The 15,658-nt window shown below is 38.8% G+C and overlaps 3 protein-coding genes across 6 annotated transcripts; all 3 read right to left on the reverse strand.

The window, feature by feature from the left end:
- Nucleotides 1-1,249: 1,249 nt before the first annotated feature.
- LOC141806595 (dnaJ homolog subfamily C member 5-like) lies at nucleotides 1,250-8,118 on the reverse strand. Of its 3 annotated transcripts, none has more exons than XM_074692198.1 (6): nucleotides 8,028-8,118; nucleotides 7,447-7,576; nucleotides 5,816-6,029; nucleotides 5,538-5,691; nucleotides 4,047-4,124; nucleotides 1,250-2,180 (listed from the first exon to the last, which is right to left on the reverse strand). In XM_074692198.1, the coding sequence occupies exons 2-6, from the start codon at nucleotides 7,557-7,559 to the stop codon at nucleotides 2,122-2,124; spliced, it is 618 nt and encodes a 205-aa protein (XP_074548299.1). In that variant the 5' UTR covers nucleotides 7,560-7,576; nucleotides 8,028-8,118; the 3' UTR covers nucleotides 1,250-2,121. The 3 variants fall into 3 exon arrangements, with proteins under 3 accessions (XP_074548299.1, XP_074548298.1, XP_074548300.1); XM_074692197.1 differs by having other exon boundaries at nucleotides 7,917-8,118; XM_074692199.1 differs by lacking the exon at nucleotides 4,047-4,124 and having other exon boundaries at nucleotides 1,251-2,180; nucleotides 7,917-8,118.
- Nucleotides 8,119-8,457: 339 nt separating this feature from the next.
- On the reverse strand, nucleotides 8,458-11,833 carry tp53i3 (tumor protein p53 inducible protein 3). 2 transcript variants are annotated; one of them, XM_074692393.1, is made up of 7 exons: nucleotides 11,706-11,833; nucleotides 10,210-10,290; nucleotides 9,922-10,083; nucleotides 9,548-9,815; nucleotides 9,194-9,406; nucleotides 8,848-9,044; nucleotides 8,458-8,733 (listed from the first exon to the last, which is right to left on the reverse strand). In XM_074692393.1, the coding sequence occupies exons 2-7, from the start codon at nucleotides 10,261-10,263 to the stop codon at nucleotides 8,533-8,535; spliced, it is 1,095 nt and encodes a 364-aa protein (XP_074548494.1). In that variant the 5' UTR covers nucleotides 10,264-10,290; nucleotides 11,706-11,833; the 3' UTR covers nucleotides 8,458-8,532. The 2 variants fall into 2 exon arrangements, with proteins under 2 accessions (XP_074548494.1, XP_074548493.1); XM_074692392.1 differs by having other exon boundaries at nucleotides 9,922-10,094; nucleotides 10,209-10,290.
- Nucleotides 11,834-13,276: 1,443 nt separating this feature from the next.
- On the reverse strand, nucleotides 13,277-15,649 carry cenpo (centromere protein O). The gene is made up of 6 exons (XM_074692292.1): nucleotides 15,486-15,649; nucleotides 15,150-15,301; nucleotides 14,403-14,571; nucleotides 14,032-14,303; nucleotides 13,775-13,934; nucleotides 13,277-13,477 (listed from the first exon to the last, which is right to left on the reverse strand). The coding sequence occupies exons 1-6, from the start codon at nucleotides 15,505-15,507 to the stop codon at nucleotides 13,365-13,367; spliced, it is 888 nt and encodes a 295-aa protein (XP_074548393.1). The 5' UTR covers nucleotides 15,508-15,649; the 3' UTR covers nucleotides 13,277-13,364.
- Between the last annotated feature and the right edge of the window lie 9 nt (nucleotides 15,650-15,658).

Consider the following 15,658-nt stretch of genomic DNA (forward strand, 5'->3'; position numbering starts at 1 on the left):
TTTTTTAGTTGAAATAGAGTTAAAGAGAATCTTGCCACCTGCTGTAACACGTGTTATCTGAACGGGGTGGAGCACAACAGGAACCAATGACAGGTCACTGATCTCAGGCGCGCTGGTCACCAGCAGAGCAGTTGAAATAACAAAACGACTTAATGGTGTCTTCAGTTTCACCCAAGTTTATTGATCCAACAGAACACTGATGATACAGAGACGCACATTTTAAAACACAGTAAAAGAAAGAAAAAAAAAGGGAATGTTGATGTGATGATATGATAAATATGTTCTTTCAAAGAAACATTAAAAAGAGAAAAGTCCCACTAATATGTGTCCAGGCACTTTTTGGAGTCAAGTATGATTTGTTTACAGAATAGATTTCTATTCCAGGGATTGTTTGAGCTATACATAAATAAAGTCGATAAAATGGTTAAAATTGTACTAAAATATATGAACAAAATCCCATAAAAGCACAAACTTCCCACACATTCCAGCACCCAGCCAAAATAGAGCATTGTAAACATACAGATGTTATAATTTAACATTATCTTAATATACACTTAATTCCTCATAAAACTTTCAATCAAAAAAATATATTTCTGAATTTACATTAAAAACATTCCTGAATTAAGCAAAATATAAAGATGTATGGAGGCATGATGTCACCATCGTACAAAGAGATTGTCGTCCTGGAGAATTATGCTTTGACACATCTGGATAAAGCTTTCCAGAAACAGCACTCTAAAGAAAATAATCTTATCAGCTGGTTTTAACCTCAGGTGTAGGAAGAGTTAAAAATATCTGAACTTTATCAGCTAGTCAAAAAGATCACACTGATGTATTTTCTCTCCTGAGGTCACTTTATGTGCAGCAAGAGCAAGAGTTTCACTTCAAGGGTGTCCTCAATAGTGCTGCGAGATGCATGCTTCTTCTTTCATTGCGAGATTCAGATAAGGAAATTGACAACACGTGTGTATATGTGATGTTAGCATAGCTTAGCATAGTTTTGCAAAAGACTGGAAACAGAAGGGAACAACTAGTTTGAGTTTACAGTAAAAATAGTAAATATAAAAACTGTTCCCTGTGTAAACCAACACTTAACTGGTATTACAGGAGAGTGAAGTGGAACTATTTTGTCAAGGTATTCATCCACCTATCACATCTGATGGATCCACTCTGACTGTAACAGTGAAGGTAGCTTAAATATTTGAGGAAAGTGTTTATGTTTTCTTACCTAGCTTCCACCCCTTGATTCCAGTCTCTATGCTAAGCTAAGCTAAGCTAAGCTAAGCTAAGCTAACTGCAGCCGTGCATCATAAAACAGAGAGTGGTATGCTTGATTCTTAGTATAAAAACCAACACTGTAAGGTCAGCCTGCAGCCTCCTATCATACCACTGCTTTAAGTTTTGATATGAAGTCAAAAGTCAAAACTTTGTTGGAAACCTCAAAAAAAAAGCAAAGAAGTGTTTCTTTAACCCCAACGTGTTGGGTTATTCTTCTTATAGCACTTTGAGTTTTTAAAATTGTCACCAGGCTTTTGACATCCAAACATCACAGCCTACTGTTTGGTACGTATAAGGAATATCAGTGGAAATAAAGATTATTTAATAAGCCCTTGAAGACTTTGGAGATGGTCATACTGCACAGTGACAAGTGATATGTCTTAAAGTGGTTGGCCTCTATTGTTGCATAATAAACCCTGACTCCAGTAGATTTGTAGCAGGTATGTTCTCAGACCATTGTGGCAGTTTCCTGGATTTGACATATTAAAGTGCACATACAATTATCTCAGAGCTTTGATCTGCATGGCTAGATCCTAAAACATCACTGCAGTTCAGAGATTACCCAAAACTCAACAATAAAATGCTGAAAATAAATAGACTGCCGTGAAGTTGAACCTATTGGCACTTTAAGAACAGAAACTATGGCACAATCAAAAATGTTTCTCAATTCATTTAAAAACCTCTGAGATAAAATGCTTTTCAGCATGTTGGCCACATTCAACGCCTTAGCATCAGCCGCTCAACCATACAGCTGCTGGTGCAGATGTGGTGTAATCAGACAGTCCAAACTCTGAAGGGCTCCACTCATTTATCAGCTGGAGGGGGGACAGCAGGGGTGGAGGATCAGGGCTCTGAGGTGCCGTTGGCTGCGTGGGGCTGGATCACAATTGGTGCATTCTCGCCTGGAGTTGTGAAAGAAAACAAACGTTTTAAGGAGGCAAAAGTTATTTTTATTTTAGTAAAAACAGAGCTGTTTGCTAAGAGACAGTTTATAAAAAGAGGATTAAGCCTCCTAGGTCAGGAAAGTGAAGCCATTGGTGCTGTTTCCTAAAGCTGCAGTATTCCTAACCGCCAGCAGGGGGTGACTTCACATATTGCCCCAAAAATTGCTAATTACAATGAAGTCTTCATAAGACTTAGCTTCCTTTGAGTTTAATTTATGTGTTGACCAAGCTTTGTTCTCATTAGATGTCATATCTACCACTAGTTGCATGTGACTGTTAAGTTTCTTTTTAAATGACCAGTAAACAAATAATTTGTCCTTGAAGTGTAGCAACAAGTCACAATGCAGCCTGAAAAATAACACTCAGCATCTGGGTTTGTTTAAAGAGGGGGTATTCTGCCGACTTTCAATCTGCTACGTGTTCATATGTTGTAGAAATCTCTGAATCTGTCTGTAAACTGTTCAAAGTGGTCTGTTCTAAAATAAAATAGCATGAGATCTTTACAAGATCTTTTATGGGACTTGTTAAAATAATGAGGTCATCACACAATTATAACTTATTATAACTTCACACTGCTCTGCTCTCCTAACAGGCCTCCAGAGGACTGGCCAATCAGAGGGAAGGGGGTTTGATAAGTCGGAAGCCTTAAAGAGACAGCAGCGAAAATGAAGCGTTTCAGTCAGAGGCTGAAATATGGGTTTTCTAAAACACAACTGTGAGGAAAAGGGACTTTTTTGATTAAATCATATATATCTACTACAGGGGTACCAGAGGGACAGTATAAAACTTTTAACAAAGCACAATACCGCCTCTTTAAAGACACTGTGTCCCATATCTACAGAAATACTGAGATGAAATGGATATTGACAAAATTCGGTGATGATTATGCGCCTTCTATTCCAAAAGTAAACACTTATGGATTTGAACACTGAACTAAACTTTACAGTTCAAAAAAGCCAGACAGTGGTTTCTAATAAGAAAGAAAAAAAAAGTGCTCAAACAAAAAAAAAAAAACATGTCCACTTCTTACAAACGGTCTATGTGAAATTCAAAGCTGTACTGAAAAGAGAGGGTAGTTGTTAGTGTTGATGACAAACATTAAATTGGCACAAAACGATATCACTTAGGAGACATTTTTAGGAGTGATTAATCAAAGCACAGATTAGGCAAAATATCAAATATCTGCTGGTTTCAAATTTTTAAGTGTCATTTGAGATCTTTTTGTGACAGTCATAGCTCTTTGCCAGATCAAGGATTTCAGGAAACAGTAACTTTCTCTGATGTTCTTTGTTAATTTAATGTTTCTGTTTCATGATCTTATATTATACTGATGTCAGAGAAGTAATGATACATGAAAATGGAGAAAAAGAGGAGAGAAATCAAAAAGTTCTCCAGCCAAGAAGTTTAACAATTGATTTAAACACCAGAAAATGTTTGTTTTCCAACAATTGGCACCAGACAGTCTTTGGCATTTGTTCACTGCTTTATGGATGTTGGAAAAAAAAACAAGATACACACCTTTTAAACAACTGAAAAGACCGATTGGTTGAGAATGAAAATCAGTGTAAGTCGGAGTTTGCATGTTAAAAAGAGATGAATAAAAAGGCTTAAAATCACTGTTTGACCCCACAATAATCTGTTAAATAGCAGCTGTAATGATTTTGCTGAAGCATTGTGTGAAGTGTTAGCACATGAGTAAAAAAAAAAAAGCACAGCACTGTTAAAAGCTGGTGAATCACAAACAAGTGCACGTTTAAAGACTTCTTTAAATCCTGCAGATAAATGAAGCAGCACAGAGCAGCAGTCAGCTGAGGTGAACTTTACCTGAAGAGGCGACAGCTTCACCTGAAGTGTCAGTGGCAGAACTAGGGCTCGGCTGAATTACTATAACAGGGTCTCCTGCTGTGGAACAGAATGTAGCACTGAGCGAAGCCATTTACCCACAATTCCTCCTTAAAATGTTCATGTCAGCTGCCAGATTTACAGGTTGACACTTTGAGAACATGCTTGGACACCCTTTACTTCTGACAGTTAAAAGAAAACATGGACACCACTTTTAGCAGAGAAACTAAGGTAATATGCTTAGCTTAGCTTAGCATAGGGCACAGGAATGTAGCAGCTGCCTGACTGTTTGTGTTAATCCTGCGCAAATTTCTGTTCTTCATCCTCAAAAATCTTTAAGTGAATATTAATAATTTGTATATTCTTGAGTAGTTTTGTGTCAGAAACCTTTTTTTGTCTTAGTCTGAAATTTTGCAGACATTCAGCCTCATTAGCCTCCTCTGGCTTTACAAGTTGAAACGTGAGAGCAACAATAGGCAAAAATGGTCTTCGTCAGTTCAGGGGTCAGTACAGCCACACAGCGCTGTCTGGAGTGACACAGACTGCAACAGAGGACTAACCCTGAGCAGACCATGATGGAATATTGGTGAAAAACACGAGGTTTTGGACGATTAATGCAGTTTTAGGCGCGCGCTGTCTCTGCCCTGATGGATCCCATTAGACGGACGTCCGCTGCATGATATTGGATCTAAATATCTCCCGAAGCACTGCTTGGATCAGGAAAATCTTCTGGGTGAGTATTTTGTTCTACTTCATTCTATAAGCAATGTAAAAGCTGTATTAACCAAACTTATCCTTTAAAATATGTCTCTGTTGGCTCTAGTGAAGATCCTCTGTCTGTCCAATCAGTGATCTGCGATGTTTCAGTCTGAAGTAGTAGCTTTACTTACTTGAATCTTTAATCAAAAAAGTATCACAACACAAAAACTTCAGGGTTCAACTATTCCATTAACTGACTTCTTGCTTAACCCTTCACTATTAGATCACTATCTCGCCTTGAAAAATGAGAAAATATGCCAGAATGTAAAAATTAAGCTACTTCAATTTGTGTCTTAATTTCTGATTTTGCTCCATTTGCATTGCAGCAAAAGTTCTATCAGTTTCTAGTCTAGACGCATATTTTTGCCTGTATTTTCTGTGCCTTAAAAACATGGACCGACAGATTCACAATAGTGTATTCTGATGTCATATGACAACTCGTGTTGAATTGAGTCTGCTCTGTCATTGTGATCTTCTCTGTTTTGGATCAGACTGTTCTCTGTTTGTCACAAGATTCGCCAACCCTGGATTCCTCTGTGAGGATTTCAAAATACGACACCAACTTTTAGTTTCACTTTAACTCACTCCTTTGAATCCCACTGTATGGTCATCATTCAGGCAAAACAAAGCGATTTCCCAGAAGCTGCACAGTTTCACTGGAGATTTAGACCAACAAAAAAAGATGAAGTAAACTCTAAAGATAAAAAGACTCACCTGCATCCTGATCTCTAATCTCTGCTTCAAGGTCCTCTGGGTTCATGTAGGCAAAATCTTCTTCCTCCTCTGCTGATTTGCACTTCCCACAGCAGAAACAGCAGCAGCAGAAACAGCAGCAGCAGGTGAAAATACTACAGCACACAAAAAGGGCCTGAAAAACAAGGAACAAACATTATTTAAGTTTTGTTTGAGTGACAGTATTTGGTGCACTCAGGGGTGACCCTGGATAAATGTATCCAAGTACAACATGAAAAGAGTGATTCCTGAAGCATCACCTTAAACCAGCACTTTGTCATGAGGAAGTAGTATTTGACGCTCTCCTCCCCAAACTGTTCGGCCACATAGAGACCCATGGAGCCATACTCGTCATAGATGTTACGTTTGTTTTCATCGCTGAGGATTGAGTTTGCGTTGTTGATCTCCTTGAATTTCTCAGCAGCTTCTGGATTATCTGGGTTTTTGTCAGGGTGATGCCTTAATGCCAGTTTCCTGCAAATAAAAATAGGTGACAGTTGAGAATGTGGATGTCTGTTCCAATAAATGTTATTAGATTGACATCATCCTAATCTATAACATAATTCAGACACACGACTGAACAAAGTTTAAAAACTCAAAAGTCATGATACAAATCGAGTAAAGGAAGGTGTGATGACTACAGATCCAACTAAGAAAATGGATTAGTCACTCTAAAACCATAACCCCTGATTGGCCATTTAACTCAACAGAGGCGACAGTGATATAAAAAGTAACTATTTATTTTGAACTGTGTTTCAACAAGCTGCTTGGAGATTTTGTGCATTTTAAAGTTGAACATTTTCCTTTTTTGGTGCGTTACATGGTGACTGTGGACAAACATCTTCCTTTTGGGTCATTAAAAACGTCAGTTTAGCAGTTTTAAAGGTTACTTAACTGTTGTATCAAAGTAAAATCTTAACTTACCTTTACTTAGAGTAAGCAGCAACTTAAAAAAAATAAAATAAACGTGCCTCATGGTTATAAAACCACATTTACTAACAGGTCAATTCATAAACCTTTGTAGAGCTCTTTAGGACTAAAACCCTGTAACCAAAAAGTTCCAGTATTTTAAATATTTGCTAAGTTTGTTTGTTTTGTGTTCATCTTCAAGTATTCACACGTTGGTATCTGTTTGTGGCTTTGCAAACAGAGTGTTGCTTCAACTGTTTCAGGGTTTTTAGGAGAGACAACAGTTTATGGATTTCTGGAAGAATATTCACAAGGAAATTAGACAGATTTAACACATTGATACGACATAATGAGCAAGACCGATACAATATGGATGAAAGAGGATTCTGCTTTAAACAGCTAAATAAATAAATAATTACAGCAACAACACTCCAGCATGAAATGTGAAGGGAAATGAGGGATAAGCTGCTGGTAATGCAAATCAGAATCCTGACAGGATAAGCAGGACTCTGACATACATGGATTCTAATTTGCATAAAAACATGCTCAAATTATTATGATGTGATATGCATTTATGATATCTATTAGTCGGTGCCAAGCCTTTGGTTCATCAATCTGTGTTTTGTTATTGCTTTCAGTCATAAAACAATGCTCCTCCTGATATAACAGTTGCCTTTGACCCTTGGAAAAAAGATGGCACCATATATCATCTTATGAACTTTTTTCCTATTTATTATATAATGATTTGACAAGCTCCATGATCGCATTTTACAGGAAATAATAAATGATAACTTCACGTTGTCGGGAAATTATCCTCTTAATGTAAGTTTCCTGGGTTCAATTAAAAGAGTTGCATCCCTGCACTTACATTGTTCGTTGAAGCTCGATTGATAAGGCAGACACGTGAACAAAACGTAAATTAACCCCTGCCGCTCGACCAAACGCTTTGAAAGACTAGATTATTAAGTTTTCAAAAACATACCTGTAAGCCTTTTTTATTTCTTCTGGCGTCGCTCCTTTCTGCAAACCCAGGACTTTGTACAAACTGTCCCCTGCTGTTGACATTTTTCGCTGAGGTCTGTTTGGGTCCTCCATGTTTCAGGATTTAGCGGCTGTGGCATTGAAAACATAAATACTTGTTATTCTTCTTGCTCGAGGACAGAAATTAAATGGCACGTGAGCTAAATAAGGAAGTCAATAAACTACAGTTAACTTAGACCAAAGCATGCTAAAAGTCTAGGGAGACGGGGAGGGAGGTTGTGTGCATTTAATTACGATAGCTGAGAGAAAAGGGTGTATACAAGGTGTGTTATAACTCAAATATATGACTTCGTTTACTTTTCTTGTGTTAAACCCTGCAGGGTAAAGTCACGTCAAACTGCTAACAAACTTAGCTGTCTTTAGCAGTTTGGGCTACATTAGGAGGAGAAGAAAGCGGAGGAAGTCACATACCGGACAAATTATTATCGTTGTTTTTGTCCGATTCATAGAGTCCGAAATTTGCCAGAGGTTCGTCACAAAGTTTTACACATTAAGAGCTTTTTTTTCCGCTGTTTAACTTACTCTCCGGTCCTCTTCCTGTGATGACCCGGAGAAGTTTCGAAGGAGCCGCAGCAGAAAGGAGGAAGTGAGGGACGGGAAGAATAATGTGACGTCAGACGTTGATTGATGCGCTCCCGGGTGCGTCTTAAAGGCGCAGTGTGTTCGTTTCAAAGATCACCGTAATAAAAAAATAAAAACATTTTCACTTTACTTTTAATACTTCCAAAAACTTTCCACTGTGATGTTTTGCTTTTTGAATCTATTTGTTTATCTAAATTTGTTTTAGTTACATTTTCAACTGAAACATTCACGCAAAAGCAAGTGTTGTGAGCAGTTTTAAAGTGATCTTGAAAAAGTCTCCTTTCTAGACATATGCCCAATTGTAGTATTCCACATTTAAAACGGCATTCGATATATTTGAATGACACCTTTTGACAATGGAAAAAAATTGTGAAAAATCAATTTATACAAGGACATGATTTCTGATCAAATGTAGAATTCTTTACAGCAGTGTGATTGCAGCTGTTTATGGCTGAGTTTCCTGGCTCGGTGGAACCACAGTTACAACAATCTTTCCCATGTTCTTGTTGGCTTCCATGTGCCTGTGTGCTTCTGCAATATCCTCCAGGTTGAATGTGCTGTCAATCACAGGCCTTAAAGAGTCTGGCTTTTTAGAGAAACCTGGTAATACTCTGCTGGAGAAGGCCTGGACAAGCTCTGCTTTGTACTGTGAAGAGAGCATGAACAGCAAACTGCTCAGTTACAATCATGCAAACAAAAAATCTTCACTTAATATCAATCAAACACATGTTAAGGTGTATCAACTCTGTAAGGTTGTCACCTGAAGGCTGCGAGAACGGAGGAGGCTGCAGAGTAAGTGACCCCGCTTGGAGAGCAGTCTGCCCAGCAGATCTCCCTCTACTGTCCGGCCACCCATGGTGCCATAGAGCACCCACCTGCCGTCTGTGGCCAAGCAGCTCACATTCTGCTCCCAGTTGGCCCCACCAATGCAGTCCAAGATAATGTTTGCTCCCTTGCCTGCAAACAGTTTTATCAGTTAACAACTACAGTGACTAGCTGTAATGTAGATATACCTTGGAATTTTAAAATAATATATCATTATCTACTACGATTAACCTGATTTACCATTCTGCTCTACGGCCTGTTGATATACTTATCAAACTCACCTCCTGTAAATTCTTGCACCCCTTGAGCAAATCTCCCCTCTTTATAATTAAATCCAGCTGCAGCTCCAAGAGTCTCTGCCATCTTTATTTTTTCTGGGCTCCCTGCAGTAACGACAGGCACGGCACCAAGCAGGCGAACCAGCTGAACAGCAGCTGTTCCCACTCCACTGGCTCCGGCGTGAACCAGCACCACCTCACCCTCCTTCACCTGAGCTGAGGCAGAGAAGACAGACACAAATTCAGAGTTTCATATTGTATTAATTTATCAAAGAAAATAAATCATTTACTAACAATAATTACCAACAACTACTTGTGTAGATATTTCAATTACAAATGTAAACATGGTTTTTGTACCAATGAAAACCAGCAACTGAAAAGCAGTGAGCCAAGCCTCAGGGATGGCAGCAGCCTGGCAGAGTGTGAGATTGGAGGACACGGGCATGAGAAGCTCTTCTGGCACTGACACATATTCTGCATATCCTCCTCCACAGAGCAAGGCCATGACCCTGTCATCAGGTCTCCAGCCTCTTTTAAGCCCTGGACCCAGAGTATCCACTGTGCCTGCCACCTCTAGCCCTATGATGTCACTCTCACCTGGGGGAGGCGGGTACAGTCCTCGCCTCTGTGCAAAACAGAAAATGAGCATGAGCACAAAGGGTTTTTGTTTGCAAAATGGTTCACAATTCAAGGAAAACAACAGGATGACAGAAATGTTTATAAGAATACACCTGAAGTAAGTCTGCCCTGTTGAGGGCAGTTGCATGAACTTTGATCAGGACTTCTCCATCTTTAGGTTTGGGTCGAGGGACAGATCTGAGCAGCAGATTCTCTGGTCCTCCTGGTACATCAACACACACTGCTCGCATCATCTTGGGGAAACTAGAGAAATACTTGTGCCGTGCCAGTAAAGATCAAGAGAAGACAGTAAATATGAGCAAATTAGTCTAGAAAAACACAACTTCTTAAACAAAAGCCTTTTTGACAAGCTGCCACTTCTGTTATTTTCAAGCACTTACTGTTTGGTAGGTCTTTCCCAGTAGAAGTCTTCCAGCGTGCAAGAGGTGATGCATATACAGTTCCTGCACGGGCAACTGTGGCTATTTTTTTTTTTCAAAGAAAATAAAACAACCAGAATGAGTTATCATTAAAATGCATTTATCCCTTTTCAGAGGAGGAGAATCATAATTTACAAAGTCCATTATTATCTACTATCAGTTGGCTTTGTCATATATCCTTTTAGGTGATGATGAAAATTTGTTAATTTAATCTGTTTATATCCACCATTTGTTTTTTTTTCTTTCTTGAAATCAGGTTTTGTGCCTCTTTGCTTCAATTTATGTAGTCAAGTATGGTCTATCTCAATGCTCACCAGCCTTCTGATATGAGAACAATGTGCTGTTAAATAATTGACTGACAACAATCAAGTGTATCAAAAGAAAGTACTGCATGTTAATATACTAGCCATCATACATTTTACATCATAAAAACATTGCACAAGCCAATTTTGGCTGGAAAAGGAGTTGTTAACACTTTTCTGTTGCATCACTAATTTAACCATTAAGTATCAAAGTGGTAAATAAAATTTTCCATTAGAAGGCAACTATTTAAAACATCACTATTCTTAAAAAAAAAAAAAAAGGCTGAAGATGAAACTGAATTGTGGCACATTTGACTTTCTATATATGAACAGCAGTAAATCAGTAACTGGCTACCTGAAGCTAGCTGAGAATGCTCAGCTCTGTGGTCAACATGGCTGTGAAGAAAAACAAACTTCTTTGGACAGGAAGCAGAGGTAACAAAAGCAGTGAAGCATAGTTAAGAAAGTGTAATTGGAAGAGAAGAAGTTGGTACACCATTTACAAAAAGTTCCGTTCTGACATAACGGTCGAAAAGTCCAATTTCGTTATACTGTACTGACTCTACTGAAGTTAGCGTCTTATTCGAGGAAGGGCAACGACACAAGGTCCTAATCCCAAATTAGACCGCTCAGACCTGGACTACCAAGACTAAATCAATGTAGAGAGACTACAGACTCTTTAAAACATAGTTTCAGAAATGTGAAACCTTAATCTTTTTGTAAAAAAAAAAAAAAAAAAAAATGATTTCACTGCTTTATCTAAACGTGTTGCAATGTGTTACATTGTTGAAACAGTACTGAAATCGTGCTTTCTTTCAATAGAACAATAGTTCTGCAAATCTAAAACTGTGTCCAAAAGAGTCTGTCATTAGCCCTTCCAGAATAATTAAATCCAGGCGTTTTTTTAACCTGGACCCAAACGGAAGTAACCAATAAGACACTAACTTCAGCGACGTCCTTATGTCTGTCAACATTTTAGTTGTTGAAGCATCTCAATTCTACTTTTAAAATTGTTACAAAAGCAGAATAAATATTTTCACAATTTTAAAGTAAAAGCATTAATCCGATCACTTTATCTCACGAAATAGCTGCTAAGACAGTAAACAGAAGTTGTTAACAATATATCACTCAATAGAATTTAAGTTTTCTTCTTACTTGCCAGAGATATCAACAGTGTATCAGTTTCGAAATGACAGAAAATGTTTGAAGGATGTTCTCTTTGGTCATCTTCCCAGCTCTGCTGCTGCTTGGCGCTGGTGTGATCAAAGTGGGAAAGGGGCAGGCTCAGGCAACATCACAAGACACGTTAAAGGGAAAGGCTCCTACAAAATTTATGTTCATGTCTAGTTTAAAAGCCCCTCCAGTTAAAACCAATAGGTTGATTTTTTTTCAATCAATCTATCAATACGTCAGACTACTCATAAAAAAAACATTACACTATCATAACTATCACGACAGACAATATTACTTTGTAGGGTTATGAGTTGATTTCATTAATTTAACCAGAAAACGTTTGCAAGTGTACAGATTTGTGGCCTTGGTGACATTTCCAGGAGGACCACACCAAGAGTTTCCAAACTCTATCAAGAATAAACATATGCCCAAGACTTTGAATCTTATTCTGATAGCACTCTGTTTCATAGGAACAACCGCCCCTGAAGAAAAAGGGGAAAAGGTGCTCAGAGATTTCATGCAAAGAAGTAATTTGTTTATGAATTCAAATATCAAGAAGGATAAAAACCGTATGCATCCCAACAGGGTTAATGTAAATTAACATGATATAACTGTAACAGAATACCAGAGCTGCATAAAGCAGAGGAAATGTGTCCTCCAAGTACCACACATAAAGGTAACCATTGATTTTTATCAAATGTGTAACCTGTGTGACCACAAACCCAAAGCATCTTGAAATTCAATCTCTTTGGTATGTGATGGCACACAAAGACCAACAATCACTTCCATGTTCCTTCGATATAATAGGTTATCATGTTACATGAAAGACAGCCATAGCAGCAAACACACTCACATGACACGGCTCTCAGGCAGATCACTGCATGCATACCAGGAAGGAAAATAACAGCCTTTGCTTTAATTTAGAAAAATTTCAGACATATTTCTTGTTCAAGCTCTTGTATGTAATGGATCAAAGTTCTGGAGGACCGATTATGCTGAAGAGAAATCTGAAAGTGCTGAACCAAAAGGAAGAGAGGGATCTTCAGCGTAGATTGGACATGCTGGACAAACAATACAGGTACACTCTCAAAATGCTCCAGCAACGGAGAGACTTCCTGATGAATGAACACAGAAGAGTGGTGATGGTGAAAGTGTGTGAGCCCAAAGCCACCGTCAACATCGCTATGAAAGACATCTGGGAATACAAAAACACAGAGATGTGCTTCAGGAGTCTTCAAACCTCTGACGGCAGGAGATTGTTTCCCACTTGGGAGAAGCATCAGGTGGTGCAGAGTCGCTCCATATCAGCACCACCAGCGTCTGTCAAAGCTGCCGCTGCAGTCAGACACAGAGGCAACATCCAGAGCAGCCTCTCCTTCAGGCAGATGAAAAACATTGCATCTATTGACTCTATATCAGAAAAAGAGTTGGCCAGGAGACAGCAAAGAGCCCGAGAGGAAGTGGAGAAACAAAGAGCATTTCAAATGGAGACTTTACGCCAGAGGGTGGCAGCATTTATGGACAAGATCAAGGACAAACGCAACATGCAAATACACGAGGAACCTTTAATGACAGTTTAATAATTCATGAAAAATGAGCAGTGTTTTATGCAACAGTGATGTACATAATATTGAGCTATAACTATACAATAGCCTCCGTCTTTCTCATGGCTGTCAGAGCTTGGTGCACAGGAGTCTCCATGAGCAGGCTGCAGTTTTTCTTCCACGCTGGAGAATCAGGAAGCTCTGTGTCTGCTAAAAAAATGAAGGAATACAAGAGAATATGAAGATTTTAACATATTAATTGCAAATAATAAATATAATAATATATTTTTTTATTAAATCATGTTTAAATCAATGTTTTGTCGGCTTGTTTATGCCTCCAGTTGATAGCTGGGTAATAAGCAGGGTATCATATAGTGAACAGATGGTTCCTCGTGGGGTGGGCAGGAAGTAAAGGGGTCTTTCTCACCCTTGAAGGAATTTTCTTTGTATGACCACCTGTTCACTATATTTCCTCTTACATAGATCAATCTCTCTGTCTCTTCTTACCTTCACATAAAAATTTGACTTGTGTTGGGAGACATCTGGTGTGGTCGGTGTACGTCAGTGTGCAGAGGACAGCAGTCTTCTTTTTTGGCACGATTAGCAGTAATACCAGTATTGAACACAAAACATTACTCTCCAGCACCTCCACGGATTTGTGGAGTTCCTGTGAGGAAGTAGGGGGAGCGGTGTGTTACTCTGCTGAAACCTTAAATAAGAGGACATCATATCTTTATGTATGCAATAAAATCAACCTCTGTCACCTTAACAAGCTTCAGTTGCTGCTTGCGACCAGCAAAGCCGTTGAGGTGTTTGCTGAGGGAGTCCAAAAAGTCTCCAACATCCATCTGCATGTTGCCTTGCTCAACCAGACTGTTCAAGGGAATGAATGGGGGGATGTTATGACGAGTGATCCTTATCTTAGGCCTCAGGTTGAGCTCCATGTTGTAGGTTTCTAAGTAGATGCCTTCATAGGCAGTGGTCAGTGACACACACACTCCTTTACCATGACTCGCCTTTGTGATGTTGTACCCACCTAGTGAGAATAACCAATAAAACAACATGGATTGGGGTGTTACACGATTGACATTTGCAATATAAAAAAATGCTTCAACAGAACACATTAAGATCATACCTATGATGTGATGAGCAGCTAGAAGGTCTTTGAGCTGTGTGTGTCTAGCCATAAGCCGCAATAGCTGTGAGTTTTCAGAGTCTTGATCCATTTCCTCCTCCTCAACCTTTTCTTCTTCTTCTCCATTCCTACATTGTGTGTCCATAGAGATCCTCAGTTTTTGTAAATTCTGTAACAGAAATAATAACATTAAAGCAATACCTCTCAGTTTTGCATAATAAAAGTGGCAACATTACCTACTGCAACACAGTCTCCATAATAACCACAACAATGGCATGTAGAGTTGCTGTATGTGCTTCAATATCTGTACCAGAAAAGCAGACAACGCAGTCTATGTCAGTGAAGACACATTTCTTTTTGTTATCTAATTAAACTTATGATGTTTGAAAACTCAAAGACAGAGTCCCTTGTCTCTTGGTGAAGTGATTGAGCCTGTATCTTACAAATATCTTGAATTTCTAACTGATGATTCTCTTGTCTTTTCTGCATCACATTCAGCAACTTGTAAAGAAATAGAAGTTGCTATTGGGCTTCTAAGTTAAAAATAAGTTATAATTTCATGTAGTTTGTCGTAACTGTTTGAATGTGCTACTGCTGTTTTTGGTCAGGGAACTCCTGTGAAAGATATTGCATCTCATTTAAGTTCAATGCAATTTGTATACAAAAGTAGATATAATTATTTGTTATCATTTCACGTTAACGCGATGTTTCATCACATGTATGAATACGAAAGGTAAACTACTCCACCTTGTGTGTCTCTATCTGTGCTCTCAGTTGGTTCCTCTGAATCCTTAACGCCTCCACTTTAGCTTTCAGCTCCTTTATTTGACTCGGCTGCTGATGTCGGGTTTTACGGCTTCTTGCTTTAACCTCAAGCAGACTCAAGTGACTCAAAACACCTGAGGACAGAAGAAAAACATTATCAGCACATTGCCTAACAAATGACAAATCGAAGTTATGTCTATTAACTGCTATGGTCGCATTTGCCTGAGCTAGCATTAGCTAATAAAGCTAAAAACAGCCTCATCTGGCCGCCAAGCAGTGGGAGGTTAGAAGAGGGTGGTAGCAGCAAGTTAGCTTTACCTTTCGTGGATGACACCTCCATGTTCTTGAGTGTTTTTCGATAATTTATGGTCGAATATGGATCCTAATTAGAAATTTGTCCTCGCTGGAAGTCGCTGAGTTTTGATTTTGGCGGCGCGTGCGTCATCAGTCTTCGTCCCGCCCACCCACAACACCCCGGAAGTATATTCAAA

This window comes from Halichoeres trimaculatus, unplaced genomic scaffold, assembly GCF_033239565.1.
Source record: "Halichoeres trimaculatus isolate MK-OKI-2021-1 unplaced genomic scaffold, fHalTri1.1 fHalTri1_scaffold_17, whole genome shotgun sequence".
NCBI lineage: Eukaryota > Metazoa > Chordata > Actinopteri > Labriformes > Labridae > Halichoeres > Halichoeres trimaculatus.

Coding starts and splice junctions, on each gene's coding strand:
- tp53i3 (XM_074692392.1), bottom strand. CDS start 10,263: ATGCATCACCTCTTGCACGCTGGAAGACTTCTACTGGGAAAGACCTAC. Junction 9,407..9,547: donor TCAGTTGCTGGTTTTCATTG/GTACAAAAACCA, acceptor TCTCTGCCTCAG/CTCAGGTGAAGGAGGGTGAG. Junction 8,734..8,847: donor TCCGTTCTCGCAGCCTTCAG/GTGACAACCTTA, acceptor CTCTCTTCACAG/TACAAAGCAGAGCTTGTCCA.
- LOC141806595 (XM_074692198.1), bottom strand. CDS start 7,559: ATGGAGGACCCAAACAGACCTCAGCGAAAAATGTCAACAGCAGGGGAC. Junction 6,030..7,446: donor GAAATAAAAAAGGCTTACAG/GTATGTTTTTGA, acceptor TTTTATTTGCAG/GAAACTGGCATTAAGGCATC. Junction 2,181..4,046: donor TGAAGCTGTCGCCTCTTCAG/GTAAAGTTCACC, acceptor TCACAACTCCAG/GCGAGAATGCACCAATTGTG.
- cenpo (XM_074692292.1), bottom strand. CDS start 15,507: ATGGAGGTGTCATCCACGAAAG. Junction 15,302..15,485: donor GGAGGTGTCATCCACGAAAG/GTAAAGCTAACT, acceptor TTCTGTCCTCAG/GTGTTTTGAGTCACTTGAGT. Junction 13,935..14,031: donor AGCAACTGAAGCTTGTTAAG/GTGACAGAGGTT, acceptor ACTTCCTCACAG/GAACTCCACAAATCCGTGGA.